Source organism: Medicago sativa, chromosome 2 (genome assembly GCF_051527215.1).
Source record: "Medicago sativa cultivar Bolivia chromosome 2, Bolivia_mono, whole genome shotgun sequence".
Taxonomy (NCBI): Eukaryota; Viridiplantae; Streptophyta; class Magnoliopsida; order Fabales; family Fabaceae; genus Medicago; species Medicago sativa.
Genome location: NC_140750.1, coordinates 67,980,107 through 68,000,696, shown reverse-complemented (window position 1 = coordinate 68,000,696; position 20,590 = coordinate 67,980,107). Strand labels below are relative to the sequence as shown.

The 20,590-nt window shown below is 34.9% G+C and overlaps 1 protein-coding gene and 1 non-coding gene across 3 annotated transcripts; one reads left to right on the top strand and one right to left on the bottom strand.

The window, feature by feature from the left end:
- The first annotated feature begins 16,597 nt into the window (after window positions 1–16,597).
- On the top strand, window positions 16,598–17,032 carry LOC146950018 (uncharacterized). Of its 2 annotated transcripts, none has more exons than XR_015027415.1 (2): window positions 16,598–16,736; window positions 16,840–17,032. XR_015027415.1 is itself a non-coding variant. In XM_085745988.1 (2 exons), the coding sequence occupies exons 1-2, from the start codon at window positions 16,664–16,666 to the stop codon at window positions 16,935–16,937; spliced, it is 168 nt and encodes a 55-aa protein (XP_085602114.1). In that variant the 5' UTR covers window positions 16,643–16,663; the 3' UTR covers window positions 16,938–17,032. The 2 variants fall into 2 exon arrangements, 1 of the variants encoding a protein (XP_085602114.1); XM_085745988.1 differs by having other exon boundaries at window positions 16,643–16,733.
- A 2,120-nt stretch (window positions 17,033–19,152) lies between these two features.
- On the bottom strand, window positions 19,153–19,223 carry TRNAG-CCC (transfer RNA glycine (anticodon CCC)). The gene has a single exon. It is a non-coding gene; the product is annotated as a tRNA-Gly (tRNA).
- Between the last annotated feature and the right edge of the window lie 1,367 nt (window positions 19,224–20,590).

Here is a 20,590-nt window from a genome sequence, read left to right as displayed (position 1 = left end):
TGCTGAAACTGAGATAATCAGGGACTTTCCTCCCATCTTTAAGGAAAGTGACTCTGATTTCCTAGTTCAATCAGTAGCTGAGTACGTCTTGGAGGAAGATGCAAGGTCTCAGGAGGAAGCTGCTCTTGCTAAAGGGAAAGGCAAGAAGGCCAAGGCAGTTGCTGTGTCAGAAGCTGCTGTTTCTGAGGCACCTGAAGGGAAAAGGGCCAGAACTAGTTCTGAATCAGAAGCTGCTCCTACTAAAGGAAAGAAGGCCAGAACTAGTACTGAGTCAGAAGTTGCCAAACCTGTTTTTATCAAGGAAAAAGGAAAGATGCAGAAGGTTGGTGCTGCTTCTATTCCACAGAAGAGGAGAAAAGGTAAGGCAGACTTGGTAATCACTCAAGAGCAGCTGGATGAAGCTCTTGAAGAAATAGAGAAAGAGGAGGCTGATCCCAAGCTGAAGAAGAAGAAGGCTCCCCTTCAACTTGTGAGTCCTATGGTTGAGATGACAGGAATAAGGAAAAGGATGGCAGATGAACGTGCTGCTGATCTTATATCAGAAAGAAAGGATCAAAAAGCTCAATACACTCATCAAAGAGATGAAAAGCTCAAGGCTTTGGGATTGGAGGACTGTGATAGGTTCTACAAAGATAAACTGGCTGAAGTAAGAGCCATTGCTGGTAAACCTACTGAAGACAATGAGGAAGACGATATGATGCTCGTCTTTGAAAATGCTCCAGAAGAGGGAACTTCAGAAGCAGGCCCTGCAGATCAAGTAATTCAGATTCCAGTCACCTCTCTCCCCATTTCACCCTCTTCACCATCAGCACCTGAACCAATAGAAGACACTTCTGTCTTAGACAATCTTGCTCTCCACTACTCAGGTGAGTTACCCATAGACAAATTTACTTCAGAAAAGGCCTCTGAAACAACTCCAGAAGCAGCTGCTTCTGAAAATGTTGTTTCAGAAAACCCCCATCAACAAACACCTGAACCACAAAAACCCACAACACCCCCACAATCACCAATAGCCATCATTGACCCCCAACTCAACAATCAAACAACAACTTCACCACAACAACCACCAACTGAAACTGAATTTCAACCTTTACCTGAACACTCTCCAGAACCAACTCCCATGGATGTTGACATCTCTCTAGTCAATGTTCAAGACTCAACCTCCACCACACACATTGATTCTAACCAGCCTTCATCTTCAAACACACAAACACACTTTACCATTCCAGTTCCTAACCCTGTTCAAGATTTGGAAATCAGTGATTCTGATCTTGAAATCCTTGAACAACCACCCTCAAACATCCTGGAATCTGGATATATTAATTCTGAGCTTCTCTCAATCCTGAGTCAGTTGCATAATCTTGTGGATCAACGAAGGACAATTGATCTCACAAGTGCATATGATGACTCATGGGCATCTCTTCAGAACCGGGCAACTGAGCTAATTGAAAGCATAAGGGTTAAATGCATCAGAGTCAAGCAAGCTTCAGTCAGAAGGCTAATGGAAAATCTGAATCAGAGTCTTAGAGTAAGAAGTTCTACACTGCTCCTGGCAAACCAGCCTTTCTTCTTTGAAACGGATTACTTGACCAGAGAAGCCAGGTTGTGTAAGCTTCTGAAGAAACAGATGGCACAGCAGCAGCAAGAAGCTAGAGAAAGGGAACAAGCTCTTCTTCAGAGGCAACAACAACTTGAAGAACTGTTGAAGAAGAAGATTGAAGAAATGGAAGAGATGAAGAAACAACAACAAACCAACCCTTAGTTGCACACCCTTGTGTTTTTCTTTGTTTGTTGTCTGTTTTAAAATTTCTTAGTCCTTGCTTCTGAAACCATCTTGTCTTATTTCTCTTGCTTCTGAATGCTTACTGATTCTGACTGTTTAGCTGCTTCTGACAATTGATATGCATGTTCATATATTTTGCTCTGACTTATTTAGTTCATTTTCTTTTATACTCTCTCCTGTTTGAGTTTTTCTCATATCTTTTTGTCTTTTATGCTTAAATTTATTTTAATTTTTTTTGATAATGACAAAAGGGGGAGTATATGTGACAAGTATTTAAAGGCTCTGAGCCCCATTAATGGCATTTGAAATTTTTGAAGACCTTCTATCATTTTTTTTACCTTATTGGTATAAGCTATGAACGAACGAAGGAGTATCAAAATTCAAGTAAAATTAATTGAACCATTCTTCTTATCTATAAATTAATTCTTTCAATGATTCAATTTTGTTTTTAAGCTCTGATAATATTATTGTGCGAAAAATGAATTTAATTAACCTGGATAGAACTTAGGGGGAGCTTAGAAACCTCACCTTAAAGACTATCAGACTCAGGGGGAGTTTGAGCTTACAAACCTCAGATTCTGAGCTTACAAACCTCAGAACCCCAAAGTCAACTTGTTAATTAGATTAACAACAATTGATCAATTTTAAATACTTTTGTTTGTCATCATCAAAAAGGGGGAGATTGTTGGAACAAAATGTGTTTAACAATGAACCTTAAAGGGTTTTGATGATAACAAGGTATTAAAAATTGTAAATTGGACTAGCTAATATTTGTTCAAGTGTACAGGACCATAATTATAAAGTTACATCATCATTGGTTCTGAATGAGCAAATAAAGAGCTATGGAAACAACAAAAATTTGAAGCTTGGACGCTCCTGAAGGCATCTTGCTACTGAAGAGAAAAAGCGCTCCTGAAGAAATAGCGCTCCTGAAGTAAGCTGCTCCTGAAGAATAGTGCTTCTGAAGACAAGAGGTCCAGAAGCCACATCATCAGAAGCTGCGTCATCAGAAGCTGCAGAAGTCATATCATCAGAAGCTGCATCATCAGAAGCTGCCTCATCAGAAGCCATTTCACCAGAAGCTGAATATCAACTGGATTTGCAAAGAATCAAGAATTGAAGAATCATCAATGCAAAAGCTGTCTATTGGATTCGAAAACACAAACAAAGGATTAGTGGAGTTTGCAACGGTCATTTCAAAGGTGTTTGAAGGCGTGTGTTTGCAATTTGGACGAAAGCGTTGACATTGTACTTTGTACGAATTGTACAACCACGTTCTCCACTACTCTGTTTTGTGTCCGCACTACAGGACAAGAAAACAGCTCCAGAATACGGTTTCGCCTGCATAGATGTTCCTTTGGATAAGGAATGGATTTCAAATTTGTTCTTCATAGGACAACAGCCAAATCAGGCAAAAGATTATTGGTGAAAGATCAAGCTTCAACAACGACTCTTTGGTGTGCTGGCAATTTCACAACGTCTCTCTCACACCTCTATATAAAGGAGTGAAGACTTAGAGAATTGGCAATGCAAGAACGCTGAACGAAAGACTCACAAGATTTTCACTAGTACCAAACCTCTGCTGAAATTGTTCTGCATTCACTTAGAATTTCTGTGTCTCAAAGTCATATCTTAGAAATTCTTAAGTCCATTGAGTCTGTATCTGATTTGTATTGTGAGCACCTCTGATTGTATATCAAGTGTTCAACTTTAAACAATTTTCTGTGTAATTTTGTTTAGTTAGGAAGTCTCTTGCAGTTGTGCTTGAGCAGGAAGTCTCTTGATTGTGTTCTTGAGCAAAGGAAGTCTCTTGCTTGTGTGCTTGAGCATTGGAAGTCTCTTGCTTGTGTGCTTGAGCATTTGTAATCAGATATTACTCATAGTGAAATCTCCTTGGAAGTGCAAGGGGGACTGGACTACTTCCGGATTGTGGAAGGAACCAGTATAATTGCTTTGTGTCGTTCTTCTTCTCTCTCTCTCTGTTTTATTCCGCTGCATTTAGATTCTGATTATCACTTCAGAAGCTGTCTCACTTAGCTTCTGATCAGTGTGTTCAGTTTTTAGGAGAAACGAAGAATTTTTCAAAAACACAATTCAACCCCCCTTCTTGTGTTTTTCTCACCTTCAGGTTTGACTGCGTTGACTACCAAAACACTCGCATCTGCGAGTAAAGCTGCTCGCACCTGCGAGTAGCTGCAGTTTTGGGCAGTTACGAAAACCAAGGCCACCAACTTCCATTATCTCACATTAAACTCCCATTATCATCATTTTTATCTCATTTTTCGGTTTTGCTTTCTCTCTCATCAAACAAATCACAAAATTTTCTCCCTTCCTTTGTTGAACTCACGTGAAACACAAACCCTTAAGCTTCAAGGAGTCATTCAAGTCAATCCAAGTCATTTGCATCCCATTTTCATTTCTGCACTTGTATTACTAAACAATCAGGTTTGTTTGTTTCTTCTCTGTTATCATTCTCTGCATTCTTCAAACCCTAGGGTAGAAGAGTTCTGTTGATTCTTAATCTGCGAAAATGATACCCATTTGTTTGAGATGAGCATAAATCATGCAAAGATTCATTTTCATTGCACTTGCATCCACAATTTTTGATTCACCCCCTTTTGTAAAAAGTTCAAATAAAATTAGGGTTTTTTGTGGACCAATTCGAAATTCAAGCTTAATGCATGATTGTTCTCATCTCTGTATCAATACTAGGTTCGAAAATGCTTCATTTAGGTTTAGAAAACCATGCCTTTGAGAAAATTTTGAAAAGGATGCGTTTTTGCCAAAATCTGGGCAACTCGCATCTGCGAGTGAACCAACTCGCATCTGCGAGTAGCAGCCTGAGCTCGCAACTGCGAGTGCATCTGCTCGCAACTGCGAGTTGCAGCAGGACTTGCTGCATGTTTCTGTGATTCAGCCTGCATTTGTGTAAATTTTGTTCCATACTGGTATTAATTGTATATTCTATGTTGTATGGTATTTTTCTGGTTGTTTTGCAGGCATGGCACCCAAAAGAATTAACACCGGTAAAAGAAAGCAAGGCGAGTCATCCGTATCTCAACCACCAACCCAAAACCAGTCCTATGATCAGGAGAGATTTAGGTCTAGGTACCACCAAAACAGATACAACACCTTGCTTAAACAATCATTGTGGATGGAGAGAGTTGTTGACATTAAACCCGAGGGACCGTTTGGCCACTTTCATAAACTTTTTCTTGACCAAGGGTGGGCTAGACTCCTAAGCCACATAACCAGAATCAACCAAGAGTTGGTACGTGAGTTTTACGCCAATGCCCTTCCTCAAAACCCCCAAACCGATCCATTTACTTTCGAAACTTTTGTGAGGGGTAGAACCATTAAGTTTGATCGTGATGCTATCAATACTTTCCTAGGAAATCCTTTCGACCTAGATGTTGAAGCTGAAAATGGAATTGATGATTTCCATAACAAACAAAATCTAGGTCACTTTCTCCTTGACAATGTCCATGATGAGATAAAAAAGTTCATAATGCTAGAGGGGGAAACCTATGATAAAAGTGATGCGGGTAGAGAACACATTGCCCAATATAAAAAGATGAAACCACAAGCCAAACTGATGTTTCGATTCATCCTTCACAATGTCAAGCCTAATAGTCATATGCTTGATTGCACCATTGATGTCTGCCCTTTAATCTTTTACATTCTTAAAGGCATCAAGGTGGATATAGCACGAACTATTGCTTGGCAACTGAGAAAGGTGGTGCTGCAAGGCCATGGGGAACCAAAAACCCGTCTCTCATTTCCGGGGCTAATCATGGGGTTGATCAAAGACACCCACATGCGGATGCCCGTTGATTTTCATGAGGAGATAAAGAACCCAATCAATGACACTTTCATCGCCCGTTACATCATGGGTGAATCAAAGAAAGCTAAGGGTAAGGGTACGCAAGCCTCATCCTCAAGGGCACCTCCCACACAATCCGAGCCTCAAGATGGACCTTTACCATTCCCACCAGCAGCTGGATTTGATTTTGCTAGCTATGTTCAATGGCAACATGAGAATAATGTGCTCAATTATAACATGATGTCGGCCATTCATCGGGAGAACTTGTACTTTCAGCAATCTCAATACATTATGCAGCAGCAGCATGGATACCCTCCAGAGATTATGGCACAATTCATGGCACCTCCAGCTTTTCAAGAATATGCAAATTGGCCTGAGGACACGCCAAAGCCTTTTGGAGGGGGTGGAGACTTTAGAGGTCATGAGGATTTGAACATGGATGAAGATTTAGGTGATGATGATGATCCGGCAAATGTGCCAAGTGCTACTTCAACCCCTCATGGGTCAGATGATGATGACATGCAGTCTTGAGGAGGAGGAAAAGAATTGAAAGCTAGTTCTTCAAAGAGTGATTTTATCAAAGCTTTCATTCATTTCTTGCTGTCTTCCTTAGTTGTTATTTCTTTTCTCTTTTGTTTCTTTGTGAACAATATTCTGTTGGTTTTTATTTTAGCACATGAACTCATTTTATGTTATCAGCATTTTGTTAAGTATTTTGGATCTTGATGTATGATAACTTTTATTTCGTTTTAATTAGTATTATTATGTTCGTATTTATATTAGTATGGTTTAATTTTATTTTGTAGTATATTAATGTGTTAAGCATTTTTCAAGTACTTTATATGGTTTTAATTTAAAAATTGTGGAAGTTTCTTGCGTATCACTCTTGCTTAATTTCAAATCTCAGATGATTGATAACAATTTATAGTTGTGATTAAAGCGCAAAGCCAAGGTACAAGTTTCCAGTTTTTCTAGGTTTTTACTCGAATATGGAACGAGTACTTTGCGCAAATTTCATTTCATTTAGTTCTTTACAATAATTTATTTGTTTGTGAACCACGTAGTACTAGCCTAAAGTGAGGAAACCTCAAATGTTTGTACATATGCAAGGAGACCGGCTTTCATTGTTTAACTCGTTTGTGTTATGTTAAATCCAATAAGTGTTTTAAATTGTGTGAAGGCATGGAAGTGATCAAGGCACATTTTTTTGTTATTGAGTGAAACTTACTTGACCACAAATAGCCTACCTTGTGAGAAGAGCGAGTATTTGCTAACCCACTTGAGCCAAATGAATCGGAGTCCTCAATTATGAACTGTCAATTCATAAGCACAATGCTTGATGAAGTTGCCTTTAAATTTTTCAAAATTCAGTTCATTCTTGACGCACTTTAGGACTCTGATATGTTTTTAATTGTTGAGCCCTTAAATTTCAATGTTATTTGTCCCTTTTGCCTTAGAGTAGAGGAACATTCAATTAGGGTATTTGTTGATTCAAGTTGGGGAGAGAAGGTAGATGTAAATCTTATGTCAAGTACTATGGTGTCAAGTTATTTTTGATCAAGACAACATGTTGTTGTAAATACAAAAGAAAAGAAAAACAATGTGTACATGAAAAGAAAAGAAAAGAAAAAGAAAGAAAAATCCAAAAAGAAAATAAGTTGTCAAGATCAAAGTGCTTCATGTTTAAGCACCAAGGGTTTGTAATGATTGGTAGGAAAGATTGTGAATTTTAATGGTTGATACAAGGAATGTTCCTCTTTGATAGGCTTTTTGATTTCAATTGCCCACATATGACATTTCTTTTGTAGCCAAGCCAAGTTATAACCCTCAAAGACCTTTTGATCCATGTTTTTATGCCTTTTGAAACGATATTTGGATGGACACATAACTTGATTGGAATGTTAACTTGATTGCCGGATGTGTGTTCATAACCCTCATTCATTTGATTTCAATTGTTTATCTACTTTCATAGAAGTGTGTTAGGTGTGGTTCGTAAATAAATATATTATTGTTTTGAAATGTTTAACATGAACTTTGTACTCAGGACTCATCTCATATTAGTAGTAGAATTTTAGATTAGTTGGAAACTTAGACTTGCCCGCGCATTCACTTTTAAATCATTCATCTGAAGATGTTTTCAAAGCCTTTTGTACTTGTGTCTTGTTATTAACTTGTTTGATTTTCAATCTTTTGTTTGAGGACAAACAAAGAGTTAAGTTGGGGAGAGTTTGATAAGTGCTAAAAAGTGTTAATTTCATGTTATATTTTAAGCACTTTTTGTTGCTTGCTTTGCAAGTAATTGAAGGAAAAGCCGAGAAATAAGCGTTAAATGCCTTATTACGCTTTACTTATCACTTCTCTATCCTTTTGTGCAGGAATTAGCCCAAGACATTGATCAAAGAAGCAAAATCATGAAAAAGTACTATTTGGGCAGAAGCTGATCCAGGAGGCATGCAACTCGCACTCAAACTCGCAACAGCGAGTGCCAATGCGAGCAGCTCGCAAATGCGAGCTCCCTTACTCGCACCTGCGAGTAAGGGCGGTTTGCCCAGATACGCCAATAGCGTATCTCTCTGGAATCCTTTGAAATTCTCAACTCGCATCTGCGAGTGGTGTAGCTCGCAGCTGCGACCTCAGGCAGGGCAGACCTCTATAAATAGCCCACTTGCTATTCCTTGAAGATATTATGTTGGGATTTTCTTAGATATTTTGAGATCCTTTTTCCCTTAGTTTTAGCTTAGCTTTTCTTGTAATTTCATAGAGAGAAATAGGGTAGATCATATAGAGTGAGATTGGTTTTGGAAGTTGGATCTTAATACTTTGTTGAGACATCACAAGTGTAATGAATCCTTCCTTTTCAATCCATCCTTGCATGGCTTCCATGATGATGAGTAGCTAAATACTCTTTGTTGGGATGAGAGGTACTTGATCTTGCTTAACATGTAATCTTTTGATCTTGCAAAATATGTTTCTAGCAATTTATATTCAATATTGTTGTTATTCTTGTGTTAATGCTTTCAAGGAGATTCAAGATGCTTTGGACACAAACTCTTGAATCTTGAGCTAGAATAGCAATATATCGTAGGTTAACTTACTTGACATCTTTGTTAATCTTGTGATAATCACCATAATCAAGAGCTAAATGCTTTCGTATAACTTAACCAGGCTGGACACGGTCGATTAGGTTATTCGATCGACTTTGTTATCGTTTAAGGGATTTGGACACGAATGTTTAAACGATAACTTAGAAATAATTATATCACTTTGGACACGAAGGATAGTTTAGAATTGATTGTGATAATGTTGTTTACAAAGCTAGAATTTGTATGGATCATTAGGTTACGTGTGACGCTTGGTTAAGGAACGCTACTCCTAACAAGTTTCAATCCTTATTTATCTCAACTTTTACTTTTTGCAATTAGTTTAGCTAGTTACATTTCAATTCAAACAAACAAGTACTCTTAATACTTTGAATGATAATCGATGTTAAACTGTCATTGATAACGCACTATTCCCTGTGGAGACGATACACAAATACTTATCTTGTTTTTGATGCAAAACTACTTCATCACCTACTGTATTTCCTTTTGTCTCTTTATAATGTTCATATAAATGTTATGTAGTCTCAAAACTACAAGCAGACCTTACAAAAGTCAGTTTTGAACCTTAGTGGATTAGTTGTTGCGAGTAGCATATCATGGAAGCAAACCAATGCATAGTATTAGTAAATGGCCAATGAAATTTGAAGGACTACTTGCCGATGTCAATAATATGTTTATTTTGTGAGTATAAATTTGGAACTATTTGTTGATTATATAATATAACATAGGGGTGTGAATCTACATTTCTCATATTTGTTGATTTAAGCATGGTCTATTTGTAAGGCTTGGGATTTGGTTTTGCTAACAAAGGCCATAGCAGGTTTGGCTGATACCTAACATACGTGTGTAATTCTTAATATTCCCAAGTGGTTTGTTCAATATGTTAGCCATTTTTTACATCAATTTTGGTTATATAAGACTCATCTTGCTGTTACAATGTCTTGGAACTAATGGAAGGTGATGGTACTGGAGTACGGTATGATGTCCATTGGTGGTTGCGGTTCTTTGTTATTTTTACATCCATAAGAACATATGTAATAATAACCACATTATAACGTATCGCGTGTGTCATGGACATTTTACTAATTTCGTTCGACAATTCACGATGAATAGCAAGTAATGTTCTTAGCTTTTTATGGCCCGTGCGGCAGCACGGGTAGACGATCTAGTTACACTTACTCTTGGAGTCACAGATACTACCCACACCCCAAATAATCCAAGTTACACCCCAAAGTTACTAATATACCCTTTATTCATGTTCACTGCACATTAATTATGTATACGTAAATTCAGTTTACATAGTGTATGTAAACTCAGTTTACGTAGTGTATGTAAACTCAGTTTACATGAGTTAAGTAAACTGAGTTTACGTACACTGAGTTTATATACACTATGTAAACTGAATTTACATAAGTAAGTTAAGACTGAGTTTTAGTTCATGTAAACTGAGTTTACGTAGTTTATGTAAACTGAGTTTACATACACCACGTAAACTGAGTTTACGTAGTTTATGTAAACTGAGTTTACATACACCAAGTAAACTGAGTTTAGGTGTATGTTATTCCTTTTTAGAATATGTACGTAAACTAAATTCACGTGAGGCCTATATGTAAACTTAAATTTAAATCAAACAAATCGATGTAGATAGACAAACGTGAAATCAACAACAACTATAAACATCCATAAATCATAGAGCAAACGATAAATAGAAACTTGAAGAAATTTATGAAATTCACTTACTTGTATTAATCGAGTACGTATCAATGGAAGAGATGTTGATTCAATTGACGATTTTTGTAGGTATTGATTGCATATCCATGGTGGTTTGTGGGTGAAAAAGGGGTGAGGGTTCAGAATGATAGTAAAAGAAGGGTTTTTAGAAATTTAGAAGAAGAGGGTAATTTTGGTATTATTGTAAAAAATTTAATAAATTTGGGTGTAACTATGATTACATGGGGTGAAACTAGAAAGAGTCAAATATCCCCCTCTATATATATATATATATATATATATATATATATATATATATATATATATATAAAGAGAAGATCTTTGATTCTTCTTCACATAGTTGTGTATGTGGCACATTATGAAAGCGTAAAACATAATGTGGGTAAATTGTGAACAATTGTGAAACTAAGATAAAACAATTATGAAAGCATAAAACAATGGAGAAGAGAAACCGAGTGCTACTAACGAGGGAATAGAGTAAATTGTGCCTGAATTAGCTCAATTTATTAACTTGTGATTTTGTATATCAATTACACAGAAGGTTTTAAGGAAATAATTAAATCTCACGCGTTAATTAAATCTGATGGTTGATATAGAAAGTTCTCGTTTCTCATATAAGATATTGGTTCTCACCGGATATGCTCCCTATAAGGTGTTTATGTTAAGATTCTCGTATCACTAGTGTCTTTTATTGTTTTTTTATGAAGAAGGAGTATACAAACCTAATAATGATAATTAATAGCAATTGATCACAACCATTAATTAATATTAAAATCAATGGTTAAGATTTAGAGTAACTCTTTATACTTACTCTTGGAGTCAATGGATCCCTCCTCATATATATATATATATATATATATATATATATATATATATGGGTTTTGCTAGAAGACACCTTGTATGAAGGTGTCTTTTAGCAAAGTTATAACTAAAAAGTGGAAATCACACCTTGAGGTGTGGGTTGCTAAAAGACACCTTCATGGGTGGCTTCTAGCAAAACCATATATATCGTTTATGTTCATAAATTGCTCCAAAAAACTATTACGATTGTTTTCTATACATTTCTATAGGTACCATTTGGGATAGTGATAGCCGACAATAATGTCAGTTATTACTTAGCATTTATCGCCCATTTTATGTGATCCTTGAGTGCATGCAATGCCTAGTTTATACTTCATTAGCATTTTATTGTTTTAAGAACCTTTATTTCAGTTTTTATTGTTTATTTGAGTTTTAAGAGCATGTTATGCTTTCTAGTGTTGGTTTGAATGACAGGTTGTGTGAAGATGTTCAAAGATATAGCGCTGGGAAGCAAGTCATTGATGCAAGATGATGTAGCTCCGGAAAGGATTATGGAGCTATAGCTTCGAAGATCTCTAAGTACGGGTCAAACAAGTGTACGACCTTGGGTCTCTTATTTGCATATCTTGAGGACTAAGTTTACATGAGCTAACTCCAATGAGTATAGTACGAGGTAGAAGGAATATGTTGATTCCCAAGGGATAAGATTGACAACTCATACAAGAAAGTACCAAAGGATAGAGCCTGACGATGTAGGAAGCTACAACTTTGCGAAGTATCAGACTTGGTCTAATGGATGTATACTAAAGTGGGCCCAGAACATCTTGTGCTTAGAGAGAAAGATAAGAGAGTCTCAAATAGTACACCAAACAGATACGGTATATTCATATGCTTAATGGTTAAGGCAAAGACCATCACATAGGAAACGACCAAAAATACACTAAAGGATAAGAAATGACTTGTACTATAAAAGGATAACAAAATAGAATAGAGATTGGAGGCAACAGCCTCCAATCATCCCTAGCCACCAACTTAGTGATTCAAATCATTTTTCTTCATATCATATCTTCATCCATTTCATCTAGAAAGCATCATAGTTAAGTCTTAGAGTTGTAGAGTCATTAGAGTAAATTGCTAAGTGAGTGTTGCAAAGAACTCACAATCATCCACAAAGGATTGTAATTTCTCTTCTGTAAACTCCACTCTTTTCTAATGATTTGTGCAATTATGTTTTTATTCATTATCTTCTCCATTTCTACTTTTCTGTTTAAGTTCATTATGAGCCAAAGCACTTTTGTGGTCAAGGAATGATTAGGTAATAATAAAGTTTGCAAGTTTAGTTTGCTACAATCTTTAAGCTTCTTTTAAACAAACTATTTTAATGATATTCTTTGTAAATAAAACTTAGGTACTTTTACATTCATTGCCAAATTCCTTGAGACCAAAATGAGATGGGAATGGAATTGTGTTGTTTGATATGAGTTACGTCACCAAATACTGAAAAGATATGGGAACTAGACAGACTTCTTGAACTTAAACAAGATCTTAGAAGAGCCTAGAGATGCGCAAAGATTTATCTAGGAGTCTTGTCATAGGTTACGATTCAGCCTCTAGTCAGATGGAGAGCTACTGATGGCCTAACCTAGTAATGTTGCATGTTAAGTATTGTAATTGTACTCTGGTGAAGGTGTGTCTTCCCATGCTTAACATGATGATTGTGTCAAAAGACCCCTAAGGCCACCAGGTTGGTAGAAAGTTGTGCGAAGCTATAGCTCTCTACATCTCTCTAACGATATACACAGCTATAGCTTCCATGAGTTAGAGTTGTAGCTTTCTAAATCGTACAAACCTCTATTTTTACCAAGTTAATTCCTTGACAACACTTTTTTACTTGACTCTCTAAATCATTTTTACATGCTTTATTTACTTATGCATTTTAATTTAGTGTCTTAAAATCATTCCTTTGTTGTTTTTCATTTTGGATCTTTCATAACTAAACTTGGTATTTGGAAATACTTAGAACTTATCCACTCCAATTCTCATCGGATATTCTACTTGCACTTTATTACTTGTTACGGCAGTTTATACTTGCACTTTGCGTATATTGGAAAATAGACAACTCTTTTACAAGCATCAGATAGCCAATATTTTGCTCTTCCTACCAAAGACATCGGAAAGAGTCTCAACCTCTTATGATCTTTTGTTATTCCTTCTCGATATTAGTATTGTCAAATATCCTATAACTTTCTTAGATGTTCATTTGGATCCTGTAGTGTTCTTGATGTTAAAGGTTGTCGAATTTTCTTGTTGGGACCCATGAGTTATCTTCCCTTGACTTATCATCCTTCCAAAATCCCCCAAAGTGCACCTTATATGTTGGTGGTGGTGGGTTACATTCGCCCATTGTTACTTCTTCCTTCTTAGATTTGTAACTGAGTGAGTGAATTAGGGTTGACTGCCTAGCTTCTTCTACCAATATAGCTAATCGGGTCGCCTTTCAATTTTCACTAGTTGTCATCTAGATTTCTTGATCAAAGAGTAGCTCCTTCAAAAATATACCTTAAATAGAATTGCACAATATTAGTAACAAAAAAATGAACTTATATATGATAACATAAAATAAAAACAAGAAATAAAAATCACATAAATCTTAAGAGCATTGATATTTGTTACGATGGTTAACCACAAGAAAGGCAAGAATTACACATGCCAAAAAACAAAAACGGAACCAACATATATTAGTGGTATGTGGCAGAAATCAAGGTGTGCTTGGAGACAAACTGAACGGTGAGGATTCATTCTTGCTTTTCGTTAAATGATAATTCGTAATAATAAGCATTTCCCTTATAATCAAAATCACAATATCCTTGTTGAAATTAATAAAAAAATCCTCGAGAACACCGTCAAAAGTTTGATTGTCAATTTTGCAAGTTTACTAAATTGTCATTACGCAATAAAATATATAAGTTCATCGCCACATGGATTGTGAAATTTCTACTCAACTTCTATGATTATAATTAGGATCTGTAAAATGAGGGTTGCTCTTGGCAATGATTTGTTTGATATTAAAACAGTAAAAGCAGATTAAAGAGTGATTAGATCATATTTGAGTTTCTCTTTCACTACTTGGTAACAATTGCCTACTTAGTTTACGACATTCTAAGAAGCTAGCTAAGCCCAATGTTTGGTACTTGACCCGTTTCTTTCCTCACAATCCCCTAATGTCTTAAGTGAGACCGTGACCTTTGAAAGTTTTACTATGTGTTAAAACTATTGTCACAAAGGCGACAATATAATATGTCTAAAGCTATTACAGATTGACCAATTAATATTAGGTCAAGTCCCTTGTTTAAAAAAAAAAATTAGGTCAAGTCCCAAAATCTATGGTTAATAGCCATTCAAGATCTAGATCTATTTATGGACATTTGTAAACGCATAAAAAACATTAAGAAGATTAACTGAATAAAACTAAGCAATTCAATTGTATTCAAAGGTACTCAACATATTACACGGTTCAAGTATCTACATAGAAGGTCATCTACATGATCGAACCTAGAAAACTAACTACTCATGATAACTAAACATAAACAACAACATATGTGAAGAAATATATAAATAAAAGATCACCGTGAGATGATTATATGCCTCTGAGATGTTTCCATAAGCTCTTAGCCTTACTAATTGTGTTTCGCCGCTTTTATGATATTCAAGAGGTGTTACTCAATTGAAATATGGCATTTCAAATTATAGATTCGTGTTTCCCTCAAGTTTCGGAACGTTTGTGCACAACACGCAAAGCCTTGCACGTGTCGCACATCTACCAATAGTGATGCACTACTGATTTCACTTCAACTTCGTGATGCGCAGCTCAAAGAACATGCCGCACATGCAACTGTAGTGACTATACCCCTAGATATCACTTGATACATCTTGGAAGAAGTATAACACAACCACAAAGTTGTCTTCTTTGGGTGATTCGTCATGGTTCCAAGGTCTTGTACACATAACTATTCCTTCCATGATCCTTCATTTGATTTATTATAAAAATCAAGTAAAACGTTGAAAATTGCTAAAATGAATGTAAAATGACTCCTAATAAGTGCTAAAAACACGATATGACAAATTGTCGTCAGATTCCCCTTATGGGGAAGAAGCAAGACATTGTTACTACCCTCTGCAGCCAGAGTGAGGAAGGGAAATGTATCGATCCAAGGGACGATAAATAGGACTCCAAGGGGGACCCGCACCATAATTGGAAGAGCCAAAACTAGGCATACCCTCATCACCATAATCCTGGAGTTGTTCACTATCAGAAGAAATAAGGGTACGAGGGAACATAGATTTTGTTCCTTAAAAGTAAAATAAATGGTTGTAATGATCAATAAAGGGGTGAAAGCAAAAACCTCTCGGCTCGAGTCAAGCCCAGCCCTTAAAACCTAGAGTTCACTGTCCCATATTCTTAGGCCCAATAAGGTGCCCATCTACAGTTGTTAACTACATGCAGTGGCAAAGAACCGTGATGCACCAAATACTACACTTAGAGCACATTTGAGCCCTCCAAATTATCAAACATTTGCCAGGCCATCGACCCATACGGGTATAACAAACATATATGCTCTGGTGGAGGTTTATAAATAGGGTGTATCACACCGAAATAAAATACACACTCCTATTTTGAGAAATCTTTTCAAAACACCTTGAGACTTGTCTAACTTAAACGTCCAAGTGTCTTTGCAAATGCACCCCCATCCCTCCCTCCTGCCTAGAAAATATTCATAATTAACACAGAAAAATTATTCCTAAAAAGTAACACATTTTCTATGCACTTCTTGAATCTAGGTTCCTCTCTACCCAACATAGAAATATTCCTAACTAACATACAAATGCAACGGTAGTCTTATTTCTAAGATGTGTGAGAAGTACAGGAATAATGAGGTGTTATAATATGTAGTAACTTTGATCCCATAATTTAATGAATCAAAAAAATTACCTATGGTAGTTTTAACTTCTAAATAAATGTTTTATCACATCTTTGATGCATTATTTCTAGAACCAGGTTTTACCCTGATTCGTCACTATTATTTTTCTTATGATATGTTTTTTTTTTGTCTATCGTGAAAGGTTAAAAGACAAATAAAAAATATATATTGGATGTTTAATAAAAAAGAAGAATGTGATGTGATGATCATCAAGATTTTTATGTGAAATATTTATTAAAATTAAGATATCAATTGAGTGAGCGGAAAAAAACAACATGACACATCGATTTATCTTAGAGACATTAACCAATAATTCCAATTTTATGAACAGCTTCGTGCATCTCCAAAGGGCTAAAAAATATTTCATTGAGGTTAACAATGCATGCATTGCTTCCTATAAAGTTATCAAACAAATTTTTATTTGTTACATCAAAAGAAGAAAAATATGGCTCGAGTCATAAGTTTATTTTATGCTTTGATCATCTTTCTTTTCCTATTTCTTGTTGCAACCAATGGTGGTGAGTAACGTTTCACCCCATTTTCAAAAAACTTAATTTATTTTATATACAATATTTCATCACCTTTTAGTAATATCAATGTTGTTGTTATTTGACATCACAGATTTGAGTCCCTGCCTTAGGAGTGGAGATTGTCCAAAAGATGATTGCCCCTCTCATTTAGTTCCTAAATGCATTGGTCTTACCTGTTATTGCATTTAACTGTAACCATTAAGTTGAAAAATAATTATATGTTACTTTTATTCACGTAATTTTATTTGTAAGTCATAATGTTAGTACTCTTATGATTTTTCTCACGGTTTTATTTTGGAACGATTTAGGAATGAATAGTTTTTTTTTTTGGTGGTGGCCGGGGTTTGAACCCCGGACCTTGCATATTTTTATGCATTGTCCATACCAACTGAGCTAAGCTCAAGAGGACTAGGAATGAATAAGTTTTTTGATGCTAAAAAATTACCAAACTTTTTTTGTTCCCATAAAAAGAAAGTGGCATGTTTATGTTCCTATATAAAAAAAAAAAAAAATCTACATGTAGTTTGAGTCCCTAGTGTTTTTCAAAATTCTTTAATTACCCTATAACTTTTATATTTTTTAATAATTATTTGCATAAATGTTTAGAACTTTTTTTTTTAAGAAAGAAATGTTTAGAACATTATAAAAAGTTTTTATGTATAAATATAGAAATTTTTAACTTGCGATGAATTAAATATGGATTTTTTAAGTTTCAAAAGTTGAACATAAAAGTAATGAAAATCTCGAACTAGAAATCAAATCGTAGAATCCTTTTTGTCAAAGAAACTTTTTAAAATGTTCTAAACATGTCTACCAAAAAAATAATTTAGAAATACACATCGACTTAACAAGAGAAACTAAAACCACCAGGAAAATTTAGTAGGGACGAAAATGTGCAAAATTATTTTATGGGTACGAAAAATAATTTTTGATAATTTTTTATGGATCGATGAATAACTAATTTAATTTAATCATTTTATCTATGTTTATTGAGCCTTTCAATTTCATTGACAAGCTCAAATGAGTATTTTAATATTAGGCAAGTATGTTCCCTTCATTCACTCATAAAAGAAATGGGAAATAACAATATCACACTACATAATTATAATTAACTACTTTAATAAATTAACACAATATATGATTGTGTAGAGGAATTATTTATTCTACTTATGTAGTTTGCAAATAACTGTTGATTCATATAACCTGAAAAATATTACTCCCTCCGTCCCATATTACTTGACCTATATAGAATATTTGCACTATTCATGTAACATGCTTTGACTCTATTTTTCTACTAATATATAAAAACAAAATATAGCATATAAGATGTTGTTAGATTCTTGCTCAAAAAAAAAAGATGTTGTTAGATTCGTCTCGATTAATATTTTCAAAATATCAAATTTTCGTAATTTTTTCTACTAGATTATTAAAGAAATTTAAGTTTAAAATTGTGCATTGGCATACGTGACAGAGTCAACTAGGTCAAGTAATATGGGACGGAGGGAGTAGTATGTAATTTTATATCCAATGAAACGAAGTTAAACAAAATTGGCTTGATGTACAACTCCTAGAGTTCATCCATACTTAATAAAAAATTGGACCAATCAACTAATGATTTTCACGATAACAATCAAATAGCTAAAACCTAAAGTTACTACTCTTCATCATCCACATCAATGTCATGCTCAGTTGCAACCTCATATTCTACCCATAAACAATGTCAATGATGCACTAGCAAATACGCACAAACACATGCCCACATAAGATAATATCACTCATAATATAGACGTCATTTGGAATTTATAAAACTATGGATGTCTGACATTGTTTTATTGCGTGAAACCGTGTTTAAAATTTGAACTGTCTGATTTAAAAGCTATGATTGAGATTCACTACATCGTGAAATCTCTACAACTGAGACTCCAGATCCATGCAAGTAGGCTATGCAAAACATATCTAAAACCCTTTTCAAATAAGAAGTTGAAAACAAAAGGTTTCTTAAGTAAGATCTCTTCAAAGAAGGTTGAAAAATTTCGAATATACATACTATTGGTGCTCACATACTAGATGTTGTGACTAGTACAAGTTCAATGTATGATTCAAGAATAGACTGTTTGATACGCATCATATGGTGGTGGATGAGTTATATAAGATTGATCAATTGCACTCAAGATGAAGAACATTTTGTGCTGACTTAATATATATTGTGAGTAGTTCAGATTGAGGGTGTGATATAAGAATATACCATCTGATACACATTATTTAGTTAATATCACCGTTTCTATGTTCTTTGATAAAAAAAAATTGAAACCTTAAAAATATATCGTTGGGTTTACACAAAAAAGTAGAGAAAATAAAGTTGCCAAAAAATGAAAGATCCAAAAAATGAAAGATAAAGATACTCTGCGCATCCAGGGAATCGAACCCTGGTCAGTACCGTGGGAGGGTACTATGATACCACTACACCAGATGCGCTACTTGTTGACAGTTTTCACTCTAATATATTAAATACTAATTAAATTACGTTATATAGAAAATTATGTAGAAATGACTTGAGTGTGCCATTATTATTTAACTACACGAGTGTTGAAAATAGTGTTCGATTTTTTTTTTTTTTATATGAGTAGTAGTACTCATCTAAAAGTTAATTGTGAGATAAAAAATTTATCTTTTAAAATCTTCAAGACTTTTTTTGCTAAAATAGTCTTTTAAAATCTCAATCCAATACACCCACCTTAATATCTCAATATATGAAAATGATGATACAATCAATTATATAAAGAGAGATGGTGCATCAATTATACAAAGAGATCAATGCAAAGAATAGCTTTTTTTTTTTAGGAAATGTAAACAATAGCTGTTAGCAAGACAGTTGATTAGATCCATCTTTTTTTTTTCTTCAAACATTTTGATTTAAAATATTGAAAAAAGAGAACATACATCGTCAGTGTAAACTTACATTTGTTTTACACTGACATCTAATAGAAATTGAACGGTTACTTTTAAAAAGCGATTATAATACATGCTTGCATAGATATAGAGTAATATTATCCAGAAGTCCTAGCTCAACTGGCAAAATACCGAAATTGTTAGGCCGGATGCCATGACCGGGGTTCGAACCCTGGTACCTCCACTTGTGTGTGTGAGTTTATAATGGCTTTGCCATTTCGTCTATCTACCTAAAAAAAAGAGTAACATTGACAACTCTTGAGAAAAAAGTTTGTCAACCATGAGACCTACCCAGCTCAAATGACATGGATATACATTGATGGAGTTACATAACCGGATCTATCGACTAGTTAGTATTTCAATTTTTTCCATCATATTATTGGTACGACGTTTTCAAAGCCTATAAACATGTATTTAATGGGTTCAAATCCCTCACAAAGTCAATGAATTGTTAGTGCTAGTATTCTAAGTTTACAAATTAATTCTAAAACACAAAAATTGTGGATAATCATATCAAAGATCAAATAGTCCGAATTTGCAACAACATGAATGGTCAACACTTCCTCTCAAAAAAAATGCTTAACACTGCGAAATCCAATTCAAGATACGGACATCAGAGGTGTATTTGTGAGATAGAATATTGACACACAACTTATTAGTTCTTTGAATCATATCCCAAACGAGTTTACCAAGAATTAAGAAAATCATTAGTATTTACAAATTAATTCTAAAACACAAAAATTGTGGATAATCATATCAAAGATCAAATAGTCCGAATTTGCAACAACATGAATGGTCAACACTTCCTCTCAAAAAAAATGCTTAACACTGGGAAATCCAATTCAAGATACGGACATCAGAGGTGTATTTGTGAGATAGAATATCGACACACA